At 42.0% G+C, this 22491-nt stretch overlaps 1 protein-coding gene across 2 annotated transcripts in view; it reads left to right on the top strand.

The window, feature by feature from the left end:
- The window catches only part of LOC124155503 (fatty acid-binding protein, muscle), a 123958-nt gene that overhangs the window by 96322 nt on the left and 5145 nt on the right, over positions 1 to 22491 (top strand). For both annotated transcript variants that reach the window (XM_046529374.1, XM_046529375.1), the window contains exon 2: positions 21048 to 21220. In XM_046529374.1, coding sequence (XP_046385330.1) covers positions 21048 to 21220 — 173 coding nt within the window. The remainder of the gene's footprint in view (positions 1 to 21047; positions 21221 to 22491) is intronic.

Genomic DNA, 22491 nt, shown 5'->3' with positions numbered 1-22491 from the left:
CCAGAGGAACAGTTTTCTGATTGAGAAGATTGACTGTTGCACCCAGTTAGCTGTTGTTGTTCGGTGTCTCAATGCTCTCGTATGACTCCCGAGGTCTTCTCAAGACTCTTCCCTGCTTCCTTGTTGTGGCCACTCATCGTAAAGTACCGCTGGTTCGCTGCGCGGTGGATGCGGGGGTCTCTCTCACATCTCTGGCTTCACTACCTTGCCCACACCCCCCTCCTCACACATCACCTTTGTGACGTCACCGTCAACCTGTCGACGCCCTCATCTGGGTATCGTGCCCCGTCTCTATCACCTAACACTCCTCCCCATCCTCCTCCTCTGCTACGCTTTACTGAGTGCTATCGCTTTTTTGATGGCAACAATTATCTTGAATCTGAAGTATTTTGAGGGATTAAACAGTTCTAAAACTCCCCCCTTCATCTGCGTCAACATTCCTTGGGATCCGAAAACAAAAATGAAAAATATCTCTGTATCATCGGAGAAATTTATGATTTTCGGGGAATAAATAATCAGAGAATTAAGAAATTAGAATTAAGTTGCTGCTTTTTTCATAATACAAATGCAGGAAGGGTGAATGCTATTTAGAATCTATAGATTACCTCAAGGATAAGCACTAATAATTTCAGGCATCCGCTGTCTTTCTACCTGTTCAAATTGGTTTCCTATATTGCGTTAAAAGAAAATAAAGCATTCATGTGATACATATTTCAATGCATAAAATATAGGTGAGGTATGCATGCATAATGCTGGTAATGTAACGCGATTGTTTCAAGTTTTACCCGAAACCTCCCTGGGCCCGTTCTTGCGCCATTGTCATATAGCTTTGTTTTACCTTCAGTTTTCATTACCTAAATGTTCACTTGTAGCGCATTATATTCTTATCATGATCGTTGCCGTTAGTACAGCACTTTTTAGTGGTAAATTTATTTTCATATTCTTTTCATTGAAAATTTTTCTTGTGCACATTTTCCCAATATTAAAAAAAATGTCCACAAACTATAACTGGGTAAGCCCACTTCTTTTGGTGACAGCTAATGAAGTGAAATTAGGGGAGCGCGATTTTAAGTTTTCATAAATTAAATGCAGTTATTGGTTTCTCTGCGAGTATGACGTTACCTACCTTTCCTCCTCTCCCCTTTCACCCCCTCCTCCTTTTGCTTTTCCGAAATGTCTCCCCTCGCCAAGTGGCGTGCTTCGTCCATTTGGCAAGACTCCCTCCCCCACCCACCTCCTCTTCTTCCCCTTACACCCCGACATTGCACACTCATATACACCCCTCTCTCGAAAGCTGCTTGGATTCAAGTTGGGATCGTAGCCGGATGCGAATTCCACGTGAGTCGACCCACTCCCGTTGATTGATGGGAATTCCAGGTCGGTCGACCATTCAACGCTATGATCACGTCCTTGCCACTGCGCTAGGAGAACATTTCTCGAGTAAACTCGGGTGCCAATATCATTAGCTGCTCTTGAACTTTGTATACGTTTTATACCATGTATTGAATAATGAAACTTATTTAACTTTTCATGCCTATTTATATAACAGAACGCCGCTTTAAGTAGGTTTTTATATTTTTGTTGTTGAATTATTGTCTAAATTTTTATATGAATTGTTGACGTTTGTCATTCAGTAGACGCAAATTTGCCGACGTGTATTCAATTTATTATCCATTTTCAAGGATAATTTTGTCGAAAGATTATAGATACAATAAATACAAAAATGGTAAAGAATCAATATTAATTTCACAATGGAGAAAATAGCAAATTAAAAATTCTAACTAACCTATTTAACATTTAGAAGTGAAGTTAAGAAAGTTCATGTGGGATACCTCTAATGAAGTTTAGTTTGTTGGTTATTTTCTCCAATACGGCACTCCTACGAAATTGTATGTGAATATTTAGTTTGTGTGGTTGGATTGTATTTGTCATTTTACGGTTAACTCAATTTTCTCCCTCCTCCCTCATTTAACTTACCTCCTTAGTCTTTAATAAGACCTGCTCTATTTCATTTATCTATAAATCCTATTCCCCTCCACTCTTTTACCCCCGTACCCAACAGCATTACTCAGGAATTAGTCGCTTGAAACTTTTTGCCGAGAGAATCTATACTACTGATTTTTCACTAAAGGTGGAATGTGGTAAAATAGGTTTTCTATTTTCAAGCGTGAAGGCCCTAGACTGCAATTTACGATCCTCTCAGAATGACATTTACGGGTTACGAACCGGGTGTCCTGCGTGGAAGCATTCGGAAAGATGTTTGTGTTCTCAACAACACCTTTATCGTTGCATCCAGACAGCGTAGCGTGAGGTTCAGATTCCATTCCTCTGTTTGTTGCTACTCACCCATCTTCCACCAATGTTTGTGGACGCTACTCCAAACAGTGGTTGAGAGCGGTTTTCTTCTGGGCTTAACATTTGTTGTGTACTTGAGCTGCGGAGGATCCGTTTACACTACGCACATGAATTATGGATGCAGATGGAAAACAAATTTTGTTTTGTTTGAAATGCGATTTTGATTGAAATGAAAAATGTTTTTGTAGATATTTGTCGACGTTAGAGGGCTACCCCTTTGTAAGTGTATTCTTTCACTCACTCGGCGATTCAACCCGGAGGTTGGTATGGTTAGGGGTAGAGCTCGACCCAGAATAAGCCACATGCGCGTGACTCGCACATTCAGTTCAGGGGCGCTCTACTCCGACCCATGAGCCACCACATACTAAGAGGATTGTGTCCGTAGGCTTCATTTTGGGATTCGAACCGGGGGCTCTCAGATTATTAGTCCTACGGTGTGTGCTGTATTTTATAAGCAGGGAAATAGAATGGATAGGAGACACAAGTGTTGGCGGGAGTTGCGATTGTCTCACGGGGGAGTTGGATGACGATATTGTCATGCTTTCTCCGATCGATGACACGAGGGCATCTCCTCTTGATGGATCTTTGACGTTGTCTTCGCGTTTCTTCAGAGCGCGGGGCGTCGCCTTTCAAAAAGAGGGGGAGGAGGGTCGTGTGTTGCGGTCTGCGCGCGCGGGAGCGTCGTTCTCCGCGCTCTCCTCTTTTAGTGCGACGCCGTTCATTGACGTCACTCGTGGGGCCGCAAGGTGACGCCCTCCTCGCCGGCTTGATGCAAGTCATAGACGCGCATGTTTCGCGAGTCTCCTCTCAAAGGCATTCCCACGTCAAATTCCTTTTGCTTTGACTCAGTCCGTCTCGTCCTGGGTATATACTTTCTTGGCCATATACAGAGCTTACACAGTGTACAGTTCAATGCAGAAAATATACAGTGCCGGAATGGGAGAAATAACTTATTTTTTAATTCTTCAGGTCGCTAATTTCTTTTAAACCCAGTTAATATTGTACTAAAAAATTCCAATTAAAATTCGCCAAATTCCTTTCCATCAGTGGTAATTGTATTGCCTATTTCTTTGAAAGCGATATGGATTGTATTTCAAGGGGCTGGTAAGGGCTTCCAGCATGTTTAGGGGTGTGAAATACTTTTATAATATCACCATCGATTTTTTCTGTATTATATATTCTCAGGAAAGATTGCAACTAATACGGAGGAGTTGAGGTTCTCCTAATGATATATTATTTCAGTCGTCGGCAGAATTTGACAGGTTAGATGCTGCTTCTCTTGTTACTGAAGATAAGTCTATTTCTGAGTCTCCAATCTTGATTTTTTCCGATGTGTCCTCATTCCCGTAACATCTTTTTTAGTTTCGCGCTCCGCGTCTCGAGTGTCAATAGTGCGTCTCTTTCCACCCGTGGCGCTGCACGCGCTAGTGAGTCATCAAATATTCAATTTTTTGTTCTCCTATCCAGCTCCCAGATTTGCCAATGTCTCCCTTTTCTCGTCTTGATGCAAAACATATTTGATATCTCGGTATCCGATACCCATGCTTTCGTCTGTTCCTTGATCTCACATGCAGTTGGCAGCTAACCCGATACGGTGTAACTTAGAGTTTAGTGTGTAGATTTCTGATTGATCACATTTTCCCTCCACCTGCCTGATAGGCGACTCACCTGCTCCTCCCCCACCCGCCGAAGCTGATGTTCCTATCCCTCTCCTCTTACATGTAAATTAGAACACATTTCGAAATCGGAAATATACTGTGAAATCAACCTTACCTTACCTTTCGTTCTCGACGTGTTGTATTGAACATTTTTTGTACGTCTCAACATATTATTTGCGTGTGCATTCTTTTTTCCACTTTTTACATCGTATAGTTCTAGTGATATTTTTATTTTGGGAATCTTTGTTAAGTGGGAGTTTTTTAACGGAGAGAACAGCATTAGTGGTCAATCGACGGGCGGTGGGTTTTACTCAAAATTTATCAGTGAAATGCAATGTCATGAGTCGACGGTGAAATGGAAAATGTTCCATTTATGACCTTTTTAGACTTCTACGACTCATCTTAAAATGTCCCACATTAGAAGGAAATCGTAAAAATAAGTGAATGGTGCATTGCGCGACATGAGCGATGAGACTTAACTTATTATTCAAAAATAAAATCCTTTGCTTTCTTTAAATAGCTTGTTTTGTTAGTAAGTTGAAATCGGAGTTACCCAAATTTTGGATTATATTCGGTTTTATATAATTTTTAAATATCTACTCTGTGAGACGCGGTGGTCTATTGAGGGTTTCTGCTGGTAGTTAGACATTCCAGTCGTCTGAAGGTACTCCCTTTCCAACTTTCTCCTTCCCACCCCACAGGGTCCATCAATCTGGCCGGCCCACTCTGCTAACACACGGATCCTCCTCCCCCCCCCCCCCTCCCGATATCTCCGCTGGGCAGCTGCGCGCCGTTGGCCGTGTCGCGCGAGTCACGCCTCGCAGAGCTCTCTCATTACGCACTCCTTTCCCGCCTCAGATTAGCCGCGCGATCTCCAATTACCCCCAAACATCTGTCATGTGTCGGCTCTTGCTTTATCCCGGTTGCAGGCTGTGCTAATATCCGCTAATCTCATTCGGTGCCCGTGTTGCTCTATGCGTTGAATTTCTTACGCATCAGTTCGCATCGGCTGATTGTCGAAGTTATTGGGGATACTCCTGTCTCCTGATTCCCTCAAGACTTCCTTTTCGTCTAGCATTGTTCCATATCACATGGCAATTTTTGATGCTCTTTAATGATGCGAACATATACGGAGAGCCCACGTGTATATCCTTCACATCTGCGGCTTTAGTTTGTTGCTCGATATTTCTTCTTTCCTGTCCTTGTATACTCCTTTCAAGGATCATTCCACTTGATCTCCGGACTGAAGATGGAAATTCAATGTGGGACGGTACAGTCCTTGGAAACAGTCTCATCGTACCTAATGCAAAATTTGCCTATAGGGGAAATCTATTGAATTGATCTTCGGCTCAAAGTCCAAGATTTGTCTAAGTCTATTTGTTCTTCCCAATTCCTCGAAGTTATAAATTTCGACGATCGAATAAGTTTAGTCGGCGTATGGAAGTGGTTTTCTTACATACACATGTAGTCATTGGTGTATCTAATGTCCTGCTGTACTGAATGGGGAAGTTTCGCACCGAGACTTAGCATTTGGCTCTGGGGGTTTGCGGATTGGTTACTTATTAATTTGAAATATCTTTTACAAAATTCACTGGCAGATGTTTAGGGCTATAGTTTATAACTGTCAGAGTTCCGAGATGCTGATGGGAAAAACAGTAAAGCTTTGTTTACAACCTTCGCGGCTTAATATAGGATATTCAACTCTCTTGATACTCAGTCAGCATCAGTTCATATATTACGATCCGTGTTACTCGTTGCTGCGCTGTTGTTCGTCACTGTACAAAACATAAAAAATCTCGGTGAGCCGCAGGATCCTTTTGTCGGGCGCATGTTGGGTCAAAGGGCATACCCTCCTCTCCTCCTATCCTTGCGTTCAATTCGGTTCTATTCCTGTCCTCTTGTTCTTCTCTGTACGTCCCGACATCCTCGTTGTCCTTTCCAGCCGGCTCCATTCACTTCCACGGCAGTGATTTTCCAATCACGCATGATAAATGGTGGTCAGTGATTGATCAAAGCGTACGTGATCGAAAACCCGTCTCGGCAGTCTATTTCTGAGCCGCCTTTTATGTAGAAGACTGTTATGGGCGACGGCTCGTACCCTGTTCCATGTCGTTGAAGCCCGCTCTTGGCGATGATACTGCAGCCCAAAGAAGCGTGAATATCTGGGTGAGAACCTTGAAATGGAGGAACGTTTTGCGGAAACTGAATTTATATTGTTAGGTTTTGAGTGCGTGGTGATCAACGGGTAAACTAACATTCCCTTCAGATCAGCGGCGTGAAAGTCAAATTTGTTAGCTAACGGATCGGTGAGCCGGGTGCGCAGATAAGCGTGTCTTTCTCCGTTTTTCCGCCGAAATCGAAAAATTTGCTTTTTTAAAATATAAAGTAAATTGTCTTTGGCTAAATAGTGTAAATTCTGAAACTGTGCCTTTAAAATTAATTTAATTATATCGAGTCAAATCTGTCATTAAGAACCGCATTCAGCGTAAATTATCACCGAATAACTTTTGATTCGAATGCTATCGAAGGCTATCTGATGTATGAATCGCACCCATTACTATAATAGAAGTATTCTACTGATTATGGTAGGTTTTCATGGGGTATTTATGATTTATGGCGGCAATCTGCACTCCCTAAGTGAACTTTCCTCTTCAATTCACTGTAAGCCCTACTCCCTTTAATTCTATCTAAAAATTATATTTTCTTCCTCGTTTACCAATTATTCTGCCCTCGAACACTGTTTTCAACATCCCCTCTCCACTCATACTCCATCTATACCTTCTGTCTCCTCCGTACCTCATCTAGAAGCTGCCTCTCTTCACCCACTAGTACTTAGTCCTTCCTCCTCATCTCCGTCCACTTTACCTTCTCCATTCTCCTCCATACGCTTCTAGGCCAATAAATTTCATATCGCTGCCAGTGTCTTCTTGATAGTTGAGGTACCGAATCGGATTCGAGCTAGTAAATCCCACAGCCAGGAGAAACTGCTCTTAGGTAGCTTAATAGCCTGCACGCTCTTAAACATTTTCTTGGTAAGTGTTTGCGCTTCCTCTCTCGTGCGAATCTGACTAAGTTTTCCTCTCTGGCTCTTGGAATGATCCCGCGATAGCGCGCGCGCTCAAGACTCACGATCTCGTGGCGAGGAGACGACGGAGTCTGCGTTCTCACACAATCGTCTCTCGGCGTCTCTTCGCCGTCACTCGTCTCTCTTTCTCTCCGTCTCATTTGCCTCTTTTCTTTCCCCTGCTCTTTTGAGTTCATGAATTAATGTCCCTTCCCACGCGGCGTGCTCTCTCCCTGAGTCACCCCTTTCGCTTCAATCTCGCTGTTAGTGAGGGGGGAGCTTCAGAGGACCGTGGGAAAGGCGCCGCCCGCCTTGGGGGGGCGCTGTGGGGAGGGAGGGGCCCACGCGGAGGATGAAGTGGTCCATTGTGGCGACTGCCTTGGGAGATACGGAGTTTGAGAGAGAGAAGAGTGCTCCTTGCGCGCCAATGCCGGCGCGGCGGGAAGTTCTTGTGCCGATACTGACAGCGAGGTTCATGATATTTACCGTTGAATTTGATCCAAAACTTATTCACTGTGGTTCAGTATACTGAAATGATGACTGGAGTGACATTTGTGCGGTTAGCATGAAAATTACTAAAAGCTGTTATCGCTGAAAAAGTCATTGATGGACTCGGTGGCGGTAGGGAAAAGTCCTCGCCCGGCAAAACAAAGGGATATATGGATTCAGCTGAAAAGGACTTGTTGATTATTACCCTCTCACGGTAATTTAAGTTTCTACTCTCACAATGTTCCAGCCCGATTCAAGAACGCGTCATTTGGAGGGAGGGATAAATTTTTTGTGCATATGGAACACTAACTAATGTTGGAGGAGTAGTTTCTTTAAACATTTTATTTGATAAAAAATTATCTCAGGTGTAAGAGAGAATCTAACTCAACTTATATTATAAAAATTTGTCCAGGATTGAACACAGGGTCCTAGATTGGCTCCTCGAGCGAATAAGGGTCAAGATAAGGGCAGAAGCTATTGACCATGTTGGCGTATTATTTTTTCGTTCATTAGTCACCGATAGTGTGGGATGTGTATTGCTGGTCTTCACGTATTTGTTTACTTTCCTGGCGACATTCTGGATGCATTCTGTTTTTGCGCGTCAGTTTTTTTTTACCCTTCTATGTGGAGAGTTCCCAGCTGCTCCTCCTTTCCCCGCCCTCTCACGAACGCCCGACGTTACTCTCCGCTCGTGAATTCGCGTGATTGCCCTCTCTTAGACTCTCCTCCCCTCGGGATTGCAACAGGTGCCGCACCCCCTCTGCACCCTCCACATCCCCCGCGGGGATGAAAAATCTACCCTCTCCTCACCTTCACTCGAAAACCCCTTTCCAAGTCTGGCGGTTCTCGTGAAAGACATTCCTCCAGGGTCGCACGAGCATATGCAAATTAAATTACACCGCCAGTGATTTATGTAGTGATATGGATATTTCTTTCGTGTCTAAAACACTTTCACTGGTTCTTCTTATCTTAATGTAAACATAACTTAAATAAGAGCAGCTGAAGCAGCAGAGTTATGCTCGTTTTTATGAAAATTAAAAAATAATATACTTACTGCATTACCTCTTCAATTTGCAGAGAATGGATTCCTTTGTTTCACCATGCTGGGCATGTAAATATGGAAAATGAGTAGGTGAAGGGTAGATTAAGAAAAGTAAATAACTTGGGATTCCTTCTCCGCAGGCACATTTTTCATTTTGTCTGTCACCAATCTTAAGTTTTCCGAGTTCTTCGAAAAATGTTAATAAATGGCGTCCTCAATGACTTGACTTCGCGGTCGATTTAACAAAATAGTTTCAGGATTCCACTCTTCTCTTCGCAATTCATGTCGCTCATAGCACGACTCAAATGCTTTCCATTACTAAATTTCGATTATCTCGGAAAAAATCGTTCTCTAACCTCAATAGTATTCACTTTTTCTGTCATATTCTTGACATTTGATCGTCTTGCTCGGCGCCAGATAGGATGACGTAAAAAATTTAAGAGTTAGATTTTCTCGTCTGCCATGCTTCCGGCATGGGAGTGGAAGGTTTCTTCTTCGGCCTTTTGCTAATTTACACAATTAGAACAGTTCGCTGGGTGGGGAGTGGAAGAGCTGGGTGGGGAACGAAAATTGCTCTTCGGTGAGTGAAATGGGAATGACTAGTGCGGAGAACTGTTCAATTGACGTCGTGGAAAGTTCCTCCGCTGTCGTGTCCCTTTTGTCGAATTGCATTGTTAAGTTTTTCGCTTATGATAATGATGTCGCTTTTCTTTCTCGTTTTCAATGGCTGTAAATGTTAGTAAAGAATTCCTCGACTCTCGTGTAATTCCTCCTACAAAAGACGTTGCTTTTGCTTTCGTGAAAATTTCATTATACTCTAACGTAACCGTCTGTTCATGAACAATTAAATCCTTCATGCCGTATGCTTTAGGTACTGCTCGAGCACCACTCACTTAAACCCAAGTTTTTATAGAATCTCTAATTCAGATTTTTATTAGAATTGAAGATAAAAATGAGAGTAAAGTAGCACCTTCGAAAAATTCTGGTAAGATACGCATAGCCGAGGAGGATTCTCCTCTCTGGCATAGCAAATCGTTGTAAGAGTAAAATCTGGTCATAGTAATTCCTTTAGTCGTAGTCACTATTTGATTACGCTTTTACAGTTCATATAGTGTAAGCACTATAAAAAACTATAAATTCATCACTTGAATGACAATTAGTCTTATTAGACTCAAACTGGTGGAATATTTCTTGACAGATTATCATTTTCGAAGAATTCCACATGGGTAGGATGTATTTTCATGATAAAAACATGTTATTGATCATCTGTATTACCGCTGAAACCCCTTTAGCATGCCTAATGCCGTAGTTCCAAATCAGCGTCTAATCTTATGGAATTGGCGAGGCGGTTGGTTTTGTCAGAGGTCCCCCGTTGTGGGCCGGCAGCCGGCTCAGCACGTGGCTAGTCCACATTTGTGCATTGCCGTTAGCACGCATTGACTGAATCCGAGGAGTGTGGGAAGCAGGTTTGAAGCAGGGGCAGCCTTTTTTGTCCCTGAACTCCATGGATGTCGTCACCTGCCGCTCCCGCCCCTTTTTAGGTCCTTCCTGTGCTATTTCCTGTTCCTTGTTCTCCGAAAGATTCCCTCCAGGTGTGTGATTGCGATCTAAGTTCGAACTTTGAAATTATGGGAATGCAATATATTCCGTTAGTATTATGACGGCAGGAAATGTGGGTGAATCATGCACTGAAAATTGTAAGGGGTGGCTATGTTGGGTGAACTGAAAATGGGATGGAATATGATGTTTAGATGGGACGAAGACTGTGTACTTCAAGCGATGTATAGGATTTAATTCTTTCTTGAAGAATTTATGAGATGAATTATAGGATGTCCGTTCGGCTGTTATACACCGTGTGCACGTAAGATTTCTGCATATTATTTCATAAATTTGTTGCTTTAAATGAACGGTCCACGCTATTTAGGCGTCATTTTCCATTCTCGGATTACATCGTCCCTGTTCCGCAATTAGCAGTCTCTGTTGGGCGCTATCACGAACACAGTTATCTCCTTTTCCTTCCCCGTTTGTCTGTCTCCCTAGCTCGATGTCAGCCTCCACTGCTCGCGCAGTCAGCACGCTGTCAATAGCAATCTCGTTTGAGAAAAACAATAAAGCCCGTTTAATTTTTTCCCTTCCACGTTTATCTAGCATTCCTCTACAATCATCTTTATTCCAATCTTCTCTACTGCAGCCTACGTTTTCCTCATTATCTTATCAAGCAGTTCAGTCAACTCCCCAATCACTATCATCGCGTCATTCAGATTTATTCCTCTGCGGTAAACATTTTTCCCTTTTTTCCTCCCTCAAGATTTCTCATTTAGCTAACAAGTTCTATACTTAGTGGTTATTTGCTTCGTGGTTGTTTTTTTTCCCCAGCTAGTCAATTGAGAAGATGGCAGTATGGATCCTAATATTTATTAATATCATGTCAGGATAACTTTCCAAATCCAATCGTGATATTTTCGGCATAGCTTTAAATCGAAAGGAATTCAACGAAATCCATTGGTCTCCCGCAAATATGAGAAAGTTGCCATAAACCCGTGAGTTCCGTTGGACTATCCGCTATGCTAGTGTGGTAGAGGCACTTTTTTCATTGCCGTGCGAAGCTCAATTTCAAGGAAATATACCTACCCTTCTTCGGAACTCCAGGTGGTATTAAGTAGCCGTGTTGGGCAGTCCACCTGGTCTGTCAAATAGCAGTCTTTTCGTTTTGACGAGTTAGGCGCGAGGTCGCGTGTTCAGACGCTGTCCACTTGGAGCGACTCTTTCAAGGGGGACAATATATATCACACTATATAGCCATCTTTTTTCCCTCGTTTAGCAAAGAAATAACCTTGGAAGGGCCACCTTGTCTCAAGCCTGATTCAAAGGATCAATTAATTATCCATCCTTATCGAAGCGCAAATGAATATCGTAATAATGAACCTTCGAGGGAAAGCTTTATAAAGGGTCGCTGCCAATTGATTTCCTATCCTTGTGTATTGGCTATTTTTCATTCGGGAAATTCCATTTTTACCCTGAGAACTTCATTGATCGAATCAGTGTCAAAAGCTATCGATACCGGTTATAATGTCGCGTTTGGCGTTACATGAAATAAATAACGTAAACATTGAAGGGGCGGTGGAAATGGTGAAAAATTCCACGGCGCCAATGTCATCCAGAAAAATGATTGTCAATTGTCGGCGATGACCCTTAATGGTCAACAACCCTGGCGGTGCTTTGACGCGACCTCAAATTAGCGAATCTTTATCGGTTCTCGTATTTCTATTCTTTCTCACAATCTCTTTTTATAGATGTCTTATCATAGTGATTGTGTTTGAAGACTTCCTCTTTCTCCTGCACTTCCTAAAATTTCTCTATTACCATCAGTCTTCATTCTTAGGTAGGTATTACAACAATTTGAATGGCTTAAGCTTCACTTTTCAGTTGCTGTCATCGACTATATCATTCACTGCAATAGTTTTGATTTTGATTGAGGAAATGAATGCTAGGAATTTTTTTACATGGTCTCTATAAACATATCGGGGTAGCTACCCCTGAAAGGGGGGGCAGAAACGATGATCTTTTCGAATCTATTCTTGAGGCTACTCTTCGCGCGTAAGAATCTCCCACGAGGCGACCCTGGCCGAAGGTTGACATTGGGGCCAAGACCACGCCCGCCGCCAGACCGCAGTCCAGTGGTGGTGGAGATGGTTGTAGTAGTAGTATCTAAGTAGTGCGGCCCGCCCCTTCCTCTCGCCTCGGGGTGGCGTGACGGCCCCGAGGCCCTATAGCAGCTCGCGAACCGGCTCACGCCACCGCTTTCCGCGCCAACTCCCCTCCAGTTCTCCAGGACCCCTCCAGCAGCAGCGTCCGTGTGGGGGAGGGCGGCGTCTCCCTCCAGTCTCGTCTGGAACCACCGCGCTGGTGTCTGATCGAAGAGAGGTGGCGTGACCAGGAGGGTGGGGTGGGGGCGTGAGGGAGGGGGTAGGGGAGAGGTCTTTGCCCGCGGATCAATATGGTGTGTTCTCTCGTGGGGAGAGTGGGTTCGTTTTCACGAGCGCGCCGATTTCGGTACTTCCACTTTTGGCGTCCCTGGTCCTTCTCCACTGTCATTTGGCTGTGAAACCAAGGACTGTTAAGGGAGCTCACGAAAAAAAGGAAATGGATGCGGTGGAGATGAGAATGCTGAGATGAATGATGGGAAGAACAAGAAAAGATAAGACAATTAAATCTCAAGGGAGGTGCAAGAGAGGAGGATGCAATTGGCTGGTCACGTTTCAAGGAGTGAAGGGGAGTATGTGGTGAACATGGTTCGAAATTTTCAGGTGGAATGGAAGAGAACGAGGGGAAGACAAAAGAGAAGATGGGAAGTGACGTGAATGACGAGTTTGTCTAAAAGAAATACCCAGGATCGAGTGACTGTTAGGCAACTAGTTAGGAACAGCGACCTATTAAGAGGATAACTGCTGAGAAAGAAGTATCTGGTAGTAGTCCTTTCTCCTAAGCTTCGTTGGGTAGTAATAACTATTTTAAGTCACTGTTATGTCTGAGGATGTGAACCTCCGGGCCAGGAAGCGATGTTACCTAGGGTTTTTACGATGTGCACCCATAAGTATATTTTTAGCCTACCTGAGGCTTATGATGGCTACGCTACCTTTAACTTTACCCCATAGTTTGCACGCGATTCGGTCAAAATGCTTTCTCAACAATTTGGGTATCGAATAGAACGCTTAAATATACTCCTATGTGACTTTATTTACTGTCGTATTGCTATTAAAGACTGGTACCTCGTCTGGTAACTGCTTATTCAATTTATGGATTATTTTGCCGTATATTCGGAGCCTGGCCACGGATTTGTATCATATGGCGTGGATCTGCTGTATTCAATTTTCTTAACCTTGCTTTATTGTATTCCTCATATACATCGATGCGCTGATTTGGATCCCGAGCAATTAGCCTGGAGTAAGCCAACAAATTCGGCGAAACTACGAACGCATTGAGGTAAATTTTCGGAAAAAAAATCAAGAGGGTACATTTGTTACGATTTCGTGAAATTATATTTTGGTGCTTTTAAAAATGTTTAGAAGTTCTCAATTTGGCAATTGACCGTAGGCTGATCTGATAAAAAGCCCAAGAGAATTGCATATTGTATAATTTGAGCGCATTAAGGCGTTGTTTCCTCCAGTATATCCGGTAGAGAATTACCTTGTTGTCGATTATCATGTCGCAGGTGTAAGCGTAGGTAGTAAGCTCTTCACTTGGTTGATAGTATCCATTTCCGATTTTCCCTCTATTGTTCTCTCGCACTTAGCATTCAGCCATCCGTTCACGTGTATGTGACATGAGGTAACAATCTTCGCGCCATTAAGGTCTACCGTATATTGTCATTGCATAAATATTTCTCTTGCATTTATCCATCGCTCATCCTATCGCTTAATATATCACATTGATTGAGACGTTTGGTTTCAGAGAGTAATGAACTCCTTCCATTAGCCGTTTGTAATTCGTTGTTCACGATACGCATTCAAATCGCTTGGCTCTATTCACTGTGTCATAAATATTAATTTTATATATAATCCTTGCGGGAATTTTAACTCTTCGAAACAAATGAGTCTGCTTTACCTTTTGCCTTGAATAAGAGTAACTCACTCGGCTCTTTTAAAGTTGAGCGTACCCAATATTTTCTCGTTTATCCACGGACTATTTCCATAAATCTCGTACGATATATTGCGGGTTTTCCATTACAGGAGAAACGTAGAGGAAAAAATGTTTTTAAAGACTCGTGAACAAAGAGATTTTGTTGGCTTAAGCCCGAGCTCTGCCTTAGTTACGACCTCTTCTCGATTACTTCGACGCGGAAGCGTGTATCTCTCTCCATTCCCGCTTGTTGAATGTTCTTCTTGAATTTCCCCTTCGTCGTCCTCATACCATCACAAAGCGCTCATCACTCGTCAATTCATCCTTTTTCTTTTGGAGTATCTTGCTATTCTCCCATTTGAACAACTGGGCCCTGTGAAATATCATGTTACTTGCACCATTATGTTCCTGTCAAGGTTAATCGAATTTCCCGGAGGATTAGCAGTGTAAAGCAGCATCTTGAGATGATTAGTCTACGATTATATTTCAATCTGGAATTCATTCAGCATTTTTTTCTCCATAGACTTGTATTATCTCATCTAACGATTTTGGAGTTTGATTACGTTATGTCTTCTTGTAACTTCAATATTATTGTCAAAATCTCTGAAGAGAACGTAATTTCTCCATGCTCCGTATATTTTTAGAAGTTTTTTTACTCCATTTATGCTGTGTCGTTTTTCTGAGACGGGAAATGCTTTACAACGGCATTTTTTTTAATCGCCGAGGAGTCTTTCGTACTATCCATGTCTTGTAGGTAAACTGTTCTCGGGGTTCCCATCGGGTTAATTCTTTCATAACGGCCAACGTTTTAAGTTCCGTCTCGACGCTCTTCATCAGGGCTGAATGTTGATTTATTTAATTTTTGGTCTATTTTTTAATTTTTTTGTTAAATAAATATAATTCAGCCCTGATTATGAGCGCCGATACGGAGCTTGAAACGTTGCCCGTTATGAATGAATTAACCCGGTGGGAATCCCGAGAAGTTTACCCACATAATTCACCGGGAAAGCATCAAATCACTTTCCATGTCTTTTTGCATTTGCTCACGGAGCGTCTTTTTTTAGTTATTAATTTTACTAAATAATACTGGTTTCAAGACCAATGCGGTCACTTACGGCCACCCATTTCCGTGATAGCGGCTGTGAAATTGTGAGTCTCTGGTTGGGAGGTTACTGAATGCATGATTAACTTCTTCCGATTTCAGTTCCGGCGGACGGTGAAGGTATTCTGTCCGAGCATTTCTTTTATCGCGATGACGATTTTGGCAACAACGTCGTGTCGCAGTGCCTGATTATTCAAATTCATTCTTCCGGCCGCATTGTCGAAAATGTTAGGTTCACTGAACTTATCGCGAATCGTTCTCGCATCGGAAGTCGCCCATGGGGGACGGCAGGGCTTAATTAGCGATGCGCCGGTATAACTGCTGCGGAAATTGAAGGAACCATCAGCGTATCGCCCTCTCATAGTGCATTCCATAATAATCTCCTCTCCCGCTTGAGGAGGGAACCATCATAAATGCATTCGCGGTGACTATCATGATTACATCGGTCATGGAGCGCATAATTCATTTTGTCGATTGCTTTAAGCTCTTCAATATTTTAGTGTCCATTCAACGAAGCTGCATTTAATATATATAAATTTTCACGCTTGAATGCATTGCCGTACTTAAGGTTAAGATTACCACTTAAGATTATCAGGAAAATATAAAAAATATCAGGGCAGAATGTAATGTCAACGAAGGAGAGAATGGGAAAGAATAAGATTTTTTGGTAGATTGAAAGATAGTAGACCATATATTGAATTGAATAGGGATGGCCACTAAAGGGGGAGGATATTGCCAGAATGCTTCTTTTGTACTCAATGGAATGGAACACTTAAATTATAATACAAAGGGAAGGCTTGCATGCATAGTTTCACTGAATTATTATGCTCTGATCAGTTTATCCTTATTTTGTCACATCTATTTCCTAAATTTCCTGAAATAAAAGTTTTTAATGATTTCCCTTCTGTGCCCGTGCCGGAAAGTGCTGGGGCGCTACTGCATATTGTCTCTGGCAGTGTCTAGCTCAATGTTAGTTTCCTGAACGTATGAAAGTAATTTTATTAAAAAAAATGTTCTCCAAAAGTTGAGCTCAGAATCGAAGTCATGGTAAAATAGGCATTGAGATTAAGCGTATTGCGTACGTTTTTTTTGTTTTTCTTAATGCTCGAAATAAATACGTTCTTCTCTGCATCCATAAAAGCCGTGATGACTATATGTAGCGTCGCATCGCGTCACAATATAAATGGAAGGTCATAGCGGTGCGCGATTGCAGCTTTTCCCCCCTTTGAAAAATGCTTCTCGCTTCACTCGAGAAAAATACCTTGAACTAGCCAGCGGCGTTCCAGTGCGGAAATTTCTAAGCTGAAATATCATTTGCTTTTGCGAGATTCGAACCCGGATTTCCAGATTTAACGCCAGACGTTCTGCCACTCTCATTAGGAGGGAATATTTTGCTTATCGGAGTGAATGTATGCTTAACGGATCATTGTAGAAGCGGTAGGTTTGTGTTTGAATTTGTAAATTGTATCTTCTCAATACACGTGTTTATAAAGTTTGTTTGTATAGATTAATTTATCTATAATTCGGGCCTTTCTCACTTCCCATATCCCATTTCCAGAAGGAGCACAAATTGATTTTTTAATGCGTACAATTTTTTCTTTGAAAGTACCACACCTGCCTGTAGTCGAAGAAGACAATTCCGCGCAGGATTCCGCCCTCTACAGATAGTTTCCCGCGCAATCCTTTGTCAAAGATGGTCCGAGTGCGATGGAGGGGTGTATTATGGAAAAGGGGAGAGGACTCTGGTCCACGGTTCAGGAGGAATGACGCCAGTTTCGCAGCAATCGCATGTTCCCCTCGGGTCTGCCCGCTCTTACCTTCTGCCACGTTGCCACATCGATCTCGTGAGCACGTGGCTTGAGAGCCCGAATTGGGCGCTTGCCTCTGCGACACCGCAGGCATTGCCCTCCGCGCTCCTACCGGCACTCAAATACTGGTTCTGCGATCCCCCCCACTCAATTCCGAAAAATCTTCCCTTGTCACTTCCCTCTATACCTTTTCCCTTTCATGAATAACTAATGAGCTGCGAACGCCCACGCTGCCACAGCTATACCCTCACTGGATCCTGTGTGTATGGTGTTTAATGCTAGTGTTACTGACCAGATTGAATGATTGATAAATGATACGGTTACGGTAATTTTTCCGATCCTTGGATTTGCTGATCTTGAAATCTTATGTTGACATTGCGCGCTGTTCGCTGGGGGCCGGTACTATTTAATAGGGTGCAAAAATACTTGTTGAATGGCCTTGAATGATTAAGCAGTGGAAAAGAGCCTAGTGATTCTTCTATGCGTAATTACAATGAAGTACACTATGATAGGTATCGTCATATACTCGATGCCCCTCTAGAGTTTACCTGCTAATCATACACCAGGGCTGCAAATGTGATTCAACTGAATGAACATATGTGATAAATGTTTTTCAACTCTCGTATCTTATAAATTAAGCATAGCTTTACTTGTGATGAAGGTAGTGATTTTATTGGATTATATTCAGAGATTAAAACTTTATTCTCCAAGATATTTATATTTCTGGATCGTGATATTTTCATTCTAAGTCCTCAGTGTGATCTGAAATCTGAGGCAAACTAAATAGAAGTGTCTTCCTTCTCGACCTCCTGATTAATATATTCATTAAAACTATCGAGTGCAGGTCTTTAGTTTGGGTAATTAATAAATTCATTCATTTCCAACGTTTAGAAATTAAATGAAATCCATCTTAAGGGCTGCTTTGAAAGAATCATGAGGGTGAAACATCTACATCTCATAGGTTGCTTAATATATGGATATGGATACAATTTTTAGAGGGACGATTAAAGTAGAATTTGTCACATTAGTACATCGTTACTGCATTTTTATATTTGAATGAATACTCCCCACTCTTATCGTAAGTGAAACGTTGGCGAAGAATGATTTTTTGACTACCCAAACTGATGACCTACACTCGATGTTCTCTACGGAAAAAAATAGTTTCATTTTACAAAAAAATTGTTTCGAACCGAGATGATCATTTTTAGCAAATAAAAGTGCTAATTGTGGTAAAGAGTTCATTCATGCTGAAGCCCGTGAGGCTAAATATAAGGTTGTTCGCATTCCCATTTGTGTTAGTCTCCAAATGTCCTTCGTTATGTCTCCACAATGGCTCTGCCCCATTTGAGGAACGCAGTAATTCTCTTTGAGGGCGTTGGGAAACAAACAACCAGCATGGCGAGCGTGCGGGAGCCCTGTTACGCCGGAATGTCCTAGAACACTGCCCTCACACGGTGTCCCTCTTTTAACTGTCTTTGCGTTTGCTTGCTCGGTGTGGGCCCACCTTTTGTTTTTTCCCCCTCCCTCTCTGAGTTCCGGGAAAGAGAGGCCTCCGAGTACCACGTCGTCTCATGTCCACGCTTTCCTTGCGCGTCGGAAGCATTTTTAGGATTCCTCGACGAATGATTTATGCGGGGTCGCTCCAAAGTTCTCTAATGTTTGCCTTCCATCTTCACGACCGAATGATGTTTGCTGTTGGAGACGGCGTAGGACGGCTTGAGGTTTGTCCACAGTCGTCTTTGCGTTCCGCGAGAATTTTCTTATTCTCTGAGGGAAGGAACTCGAAATATTGAGCCTGTTCTTTGATATTTGTCTAAATATTGGCGCTTTTATTTTTACTAGTGCAATCTTGCCACTTTTACCTTAACTTGCAGATTTAATTTTAAATTTCGCATGAACTTTCGGCTCATTGCCGTTGCTTGTCGGAGCAATCTGAATCTATTTCCTCTGCTCGTATCATGGGTGTGTAGTTTTATGCCAATGAAAGACGATATCAGCCGCATCGAGACACCCTGTAACATGTTAGTCTTTGTCGAATTCATCGGTTGTGGTCGATGCATCACACCATGGTTCGCTCTACAGCCTAAAGCTGTTACATGCATGGTATAATAGCTTGAAGCTGTCGTAAGATAATAAGTTTGGAAACCGGGAAAACTGGACAAAAAATATATCGTCGTTGTGGAGAAACAAGTGAATGCTTATCGGTGATAAAAAAATTCAGGTGTTTCCGGAGATAAAACCTATCCTCATTCACCCAATGGTGGAAACAGTGCGAGTTGCCTTTTTCCTTTTCCGCCTTACCGTTGGAACATGTGGTGTTTTACAATGAAATTATTCCAGCGATATTGTGAAACCTAGTTAATGGAAAGATGAAGTGACGAACGTTGTGTAAAGTCGGCATTACATGTAGTCGTCATAAAAATGGTTTGGGTGGTTGATTTTTGCTCCATATTTTCAAGAGATTTTAGTGTGTTAAAACTTATTTTCGGAAGATAATGATTCGTCGAAAATTAAGGGAGACTCCTAGAAGGCGATGTATTGAAAGCGAACGAATCCAGAGTATCCCGGGTTCAAAATTCTGGGCGAAAGAAACATTTGAACAATCTCAGATAAAATTGAAGGTCGTGTTATCCTCGGGAATGGAGCTGCTATCCCCCTATCCGGAATTATTTAAATTTCACACACCTGTGGCCTGGTATGGGAAGACCTCTACTCTCGCCTATAAAAACCAACCTCTGGGTCGAACCATTGTGTGAGGGTTTATCAATTTCTGCATGTTTTGTTTACGGTTTCTATTTACTTGAAAGCTCTGTGTATACGAGTCGTCGATTCTCAGATGTTTTTTTTTTGTTTACGGTTTTGTTAATTTTGGGTTACTTAAGGTTTATCAATTCTCTAATACTTTTCTATGTGAATAGATACAGACTATTATGGGTTCAATTCACTCCCTTATCTTTCGTTCGTCACTCTTGTTGTTTTTTGTGGGACTGATGCACCGGTCTCTGGGAAATATGGGTGCGTAGCAACCAAGTTCGAGATGTCACAATTGGAGACCGCGCCTTCGCGTTGAGCGACGCTTCTGAGAAGTGGGTTTGCGGTGCGCCGTCGTTTATATTGGAGTCGGCCGTCGAGAAAGGGCAAGTGCAGAGGATTTTTTGGGTTATCTGACGTGCGAATGAATCTGGTCGTCTTGGCTCACCTTCTAGAGCGTTGGCGCCCGCTCCTCTTTGCTCATGAGTCATCGGTAATTGTATGTGCCATCTCGGAGGTGATATGCCGGGAGGCTAGGCTGAATGTCAAGGTGGGCCCTCACCAAACACATAGTCGTTTGGTTTCATTTGTGCCCGGTAGTAAGGTAATCCATTCGTAGGGCAGTTTGTGCATCCTGTAATGTTAAACGTCACTTCGAAGGAATGTGCTTGGCAAATTTAACGAACTGGAAAAAATTGGCAGTTGAGTGTTGATGGAAAGTTCTTTCTGGACTACATCGCTGTTGTCATTTCTTAAACACTAGTTTTATTTATCATTGACTTGTGTGAGGTAGTCTAACTTCCCGAAATTTAGATTAAAAAATATAAATACCCTACAATATGACGGCGTTATTTGAAAGATTACCCTTTGCAGAAACCCAGAATCGCTATCATGCTGAACCAGCATCACTATTCTTTAGTTTCAAAATACTAATTATAAGGTGACATACTTCCCGTTGTAAATTGTATTTTTAGATTAAATAAAAAGATTCCATTTGTATATTGTACCTACGCGAAGAAAACTAATTTTTCCCAACACGTACTTTCATTCAACTTTTTCATGTCGGTGAAAGATACCCTGTGGGCAATGCATTAATTCTTCGTATTTCACAAATATAATTTTTTTCTAAATTTCTTGCTTTCTTTTCGTCCACCTTCAGGAGTTGGCCTGGTGACCCGTAAGATGGGCAATGCCGTGACGCCCACCGTGGAGGTGACTGAGAAGGACGGCACCTTCACCATCAAGACCATGTCCACGTTCAAGAACAGCGAGATCTCCTTCAAGCTGGGCGAAGAGTTCGACGAGGAGACTGTCGACGGCAGGAAGGTCAAGGTGAGGGACCCACAACACCCTCTGCGTACCAGTCGCGTACTATGGAGAACCTGATTCTAAGCATAAAGATTTACATATAACTTTTCAAAAATAGGCGGAAGAAATTAATCTTGAAAAACTAATTTCATCCCTTATTTCAAGTGTTCTATTTAACACATCTAGTTTTAGCTTGGGGATGTATTTTCATTTTTTCAGTGTCATAACACTTTAACATGGTTGAAAAATTAAATTACTTGGTACCACCTTTCAAATTGCTAACTTTTAACTTGTATAGTAATACAGAAATGATCTAATTTCTGGCAACGAGGTCTAAAAAATTACTTACTTTTCTTGATTGGCGAGACCGGTTTTTGGTCAGTATTTATTTGGCTTTAAAAATTGTGGCAATTGACTAATTTACGGCATATAGTTATATCATATATCCTATAATTATATATTTTTTGGATAATTTTATAAAGAGCGAAATATTTTTTTATACTTCACCTTACTTCTCTGCTAAAAATAGTTACTTGATCTTTTTAAAAGTTCCAATTTCTGTTCTACACTGACTAATTCTGTTTATAATGTAGGGAAAGTCGTTTGGAAGCACAAATAATAAATGATAACGTTTTCACAATTTAGAAATTCAGAGCTTAAGAAAAGTTTGGAGCTTAGGAAATTCTCAATCGTATAACTTTTCAGCGGCTATGAAAACCTATTTTCATTCTTCCACCTTGATAATGAATGGATTAGTTATTTTTGGCCGGCATTTAATCCATTTCAGAATTAGATACCCCGTAAATGCTGTTCTTATAATCATAGTTTTGGCTCTTATTATGCAGAATTTTGCTCATAATACATCAACCTCCTAAATCATAGAAATAATGGAAGAATAAATTTCTCGTGCTATCCTCACGCAAGAAATAGTTGAAATTGTTTTATCTTTGATCTCGATTTTTTCTAACGAAACTACTCTGTTAGAATTCCGCGTTTTATGTGCAGTGGCATAACCCTTTTGAAGAAGAATTTCGCCTCCACGCGCTACCTTACCTACTTGGTTTCCTTCCATGCGAGTGCACTGTCTGTCACTGGAACCAAGCGTCTTCGAGGTTGTGATTTCCACCACGTCTGTGTTATCATCATCAGCATGTTATTTGATGGAGGGATCTATGAAGAGAGCACGACAGCTGTCTCTCCTGGTCCTTTCCCTTAACTTCCCGTTTGCTGGCCCTCGTCGTCTCAGCTGATCCCCAAAGCAGATTTCACCTTCGAGCGCTGATCCCTTGTGGACG

The sequence above is a fragment of the Ischnura elegans genome, chromosome 3 (assembly GCF_921293095.1).
Source record: "Ischnura elegans chromosome 3, ioIscEleg1.1, whole genome shotgun sequence".
NCBI classification, from domain to species: Eukaryota; Metazoa; Arthropoda; class Insecta; order Odonata; family Coenagrionidae; genus Ischnura; species Ischnura elegans.
This window is presented reverse-complemented; position numbering and strand designations above follow the sequence as displayed.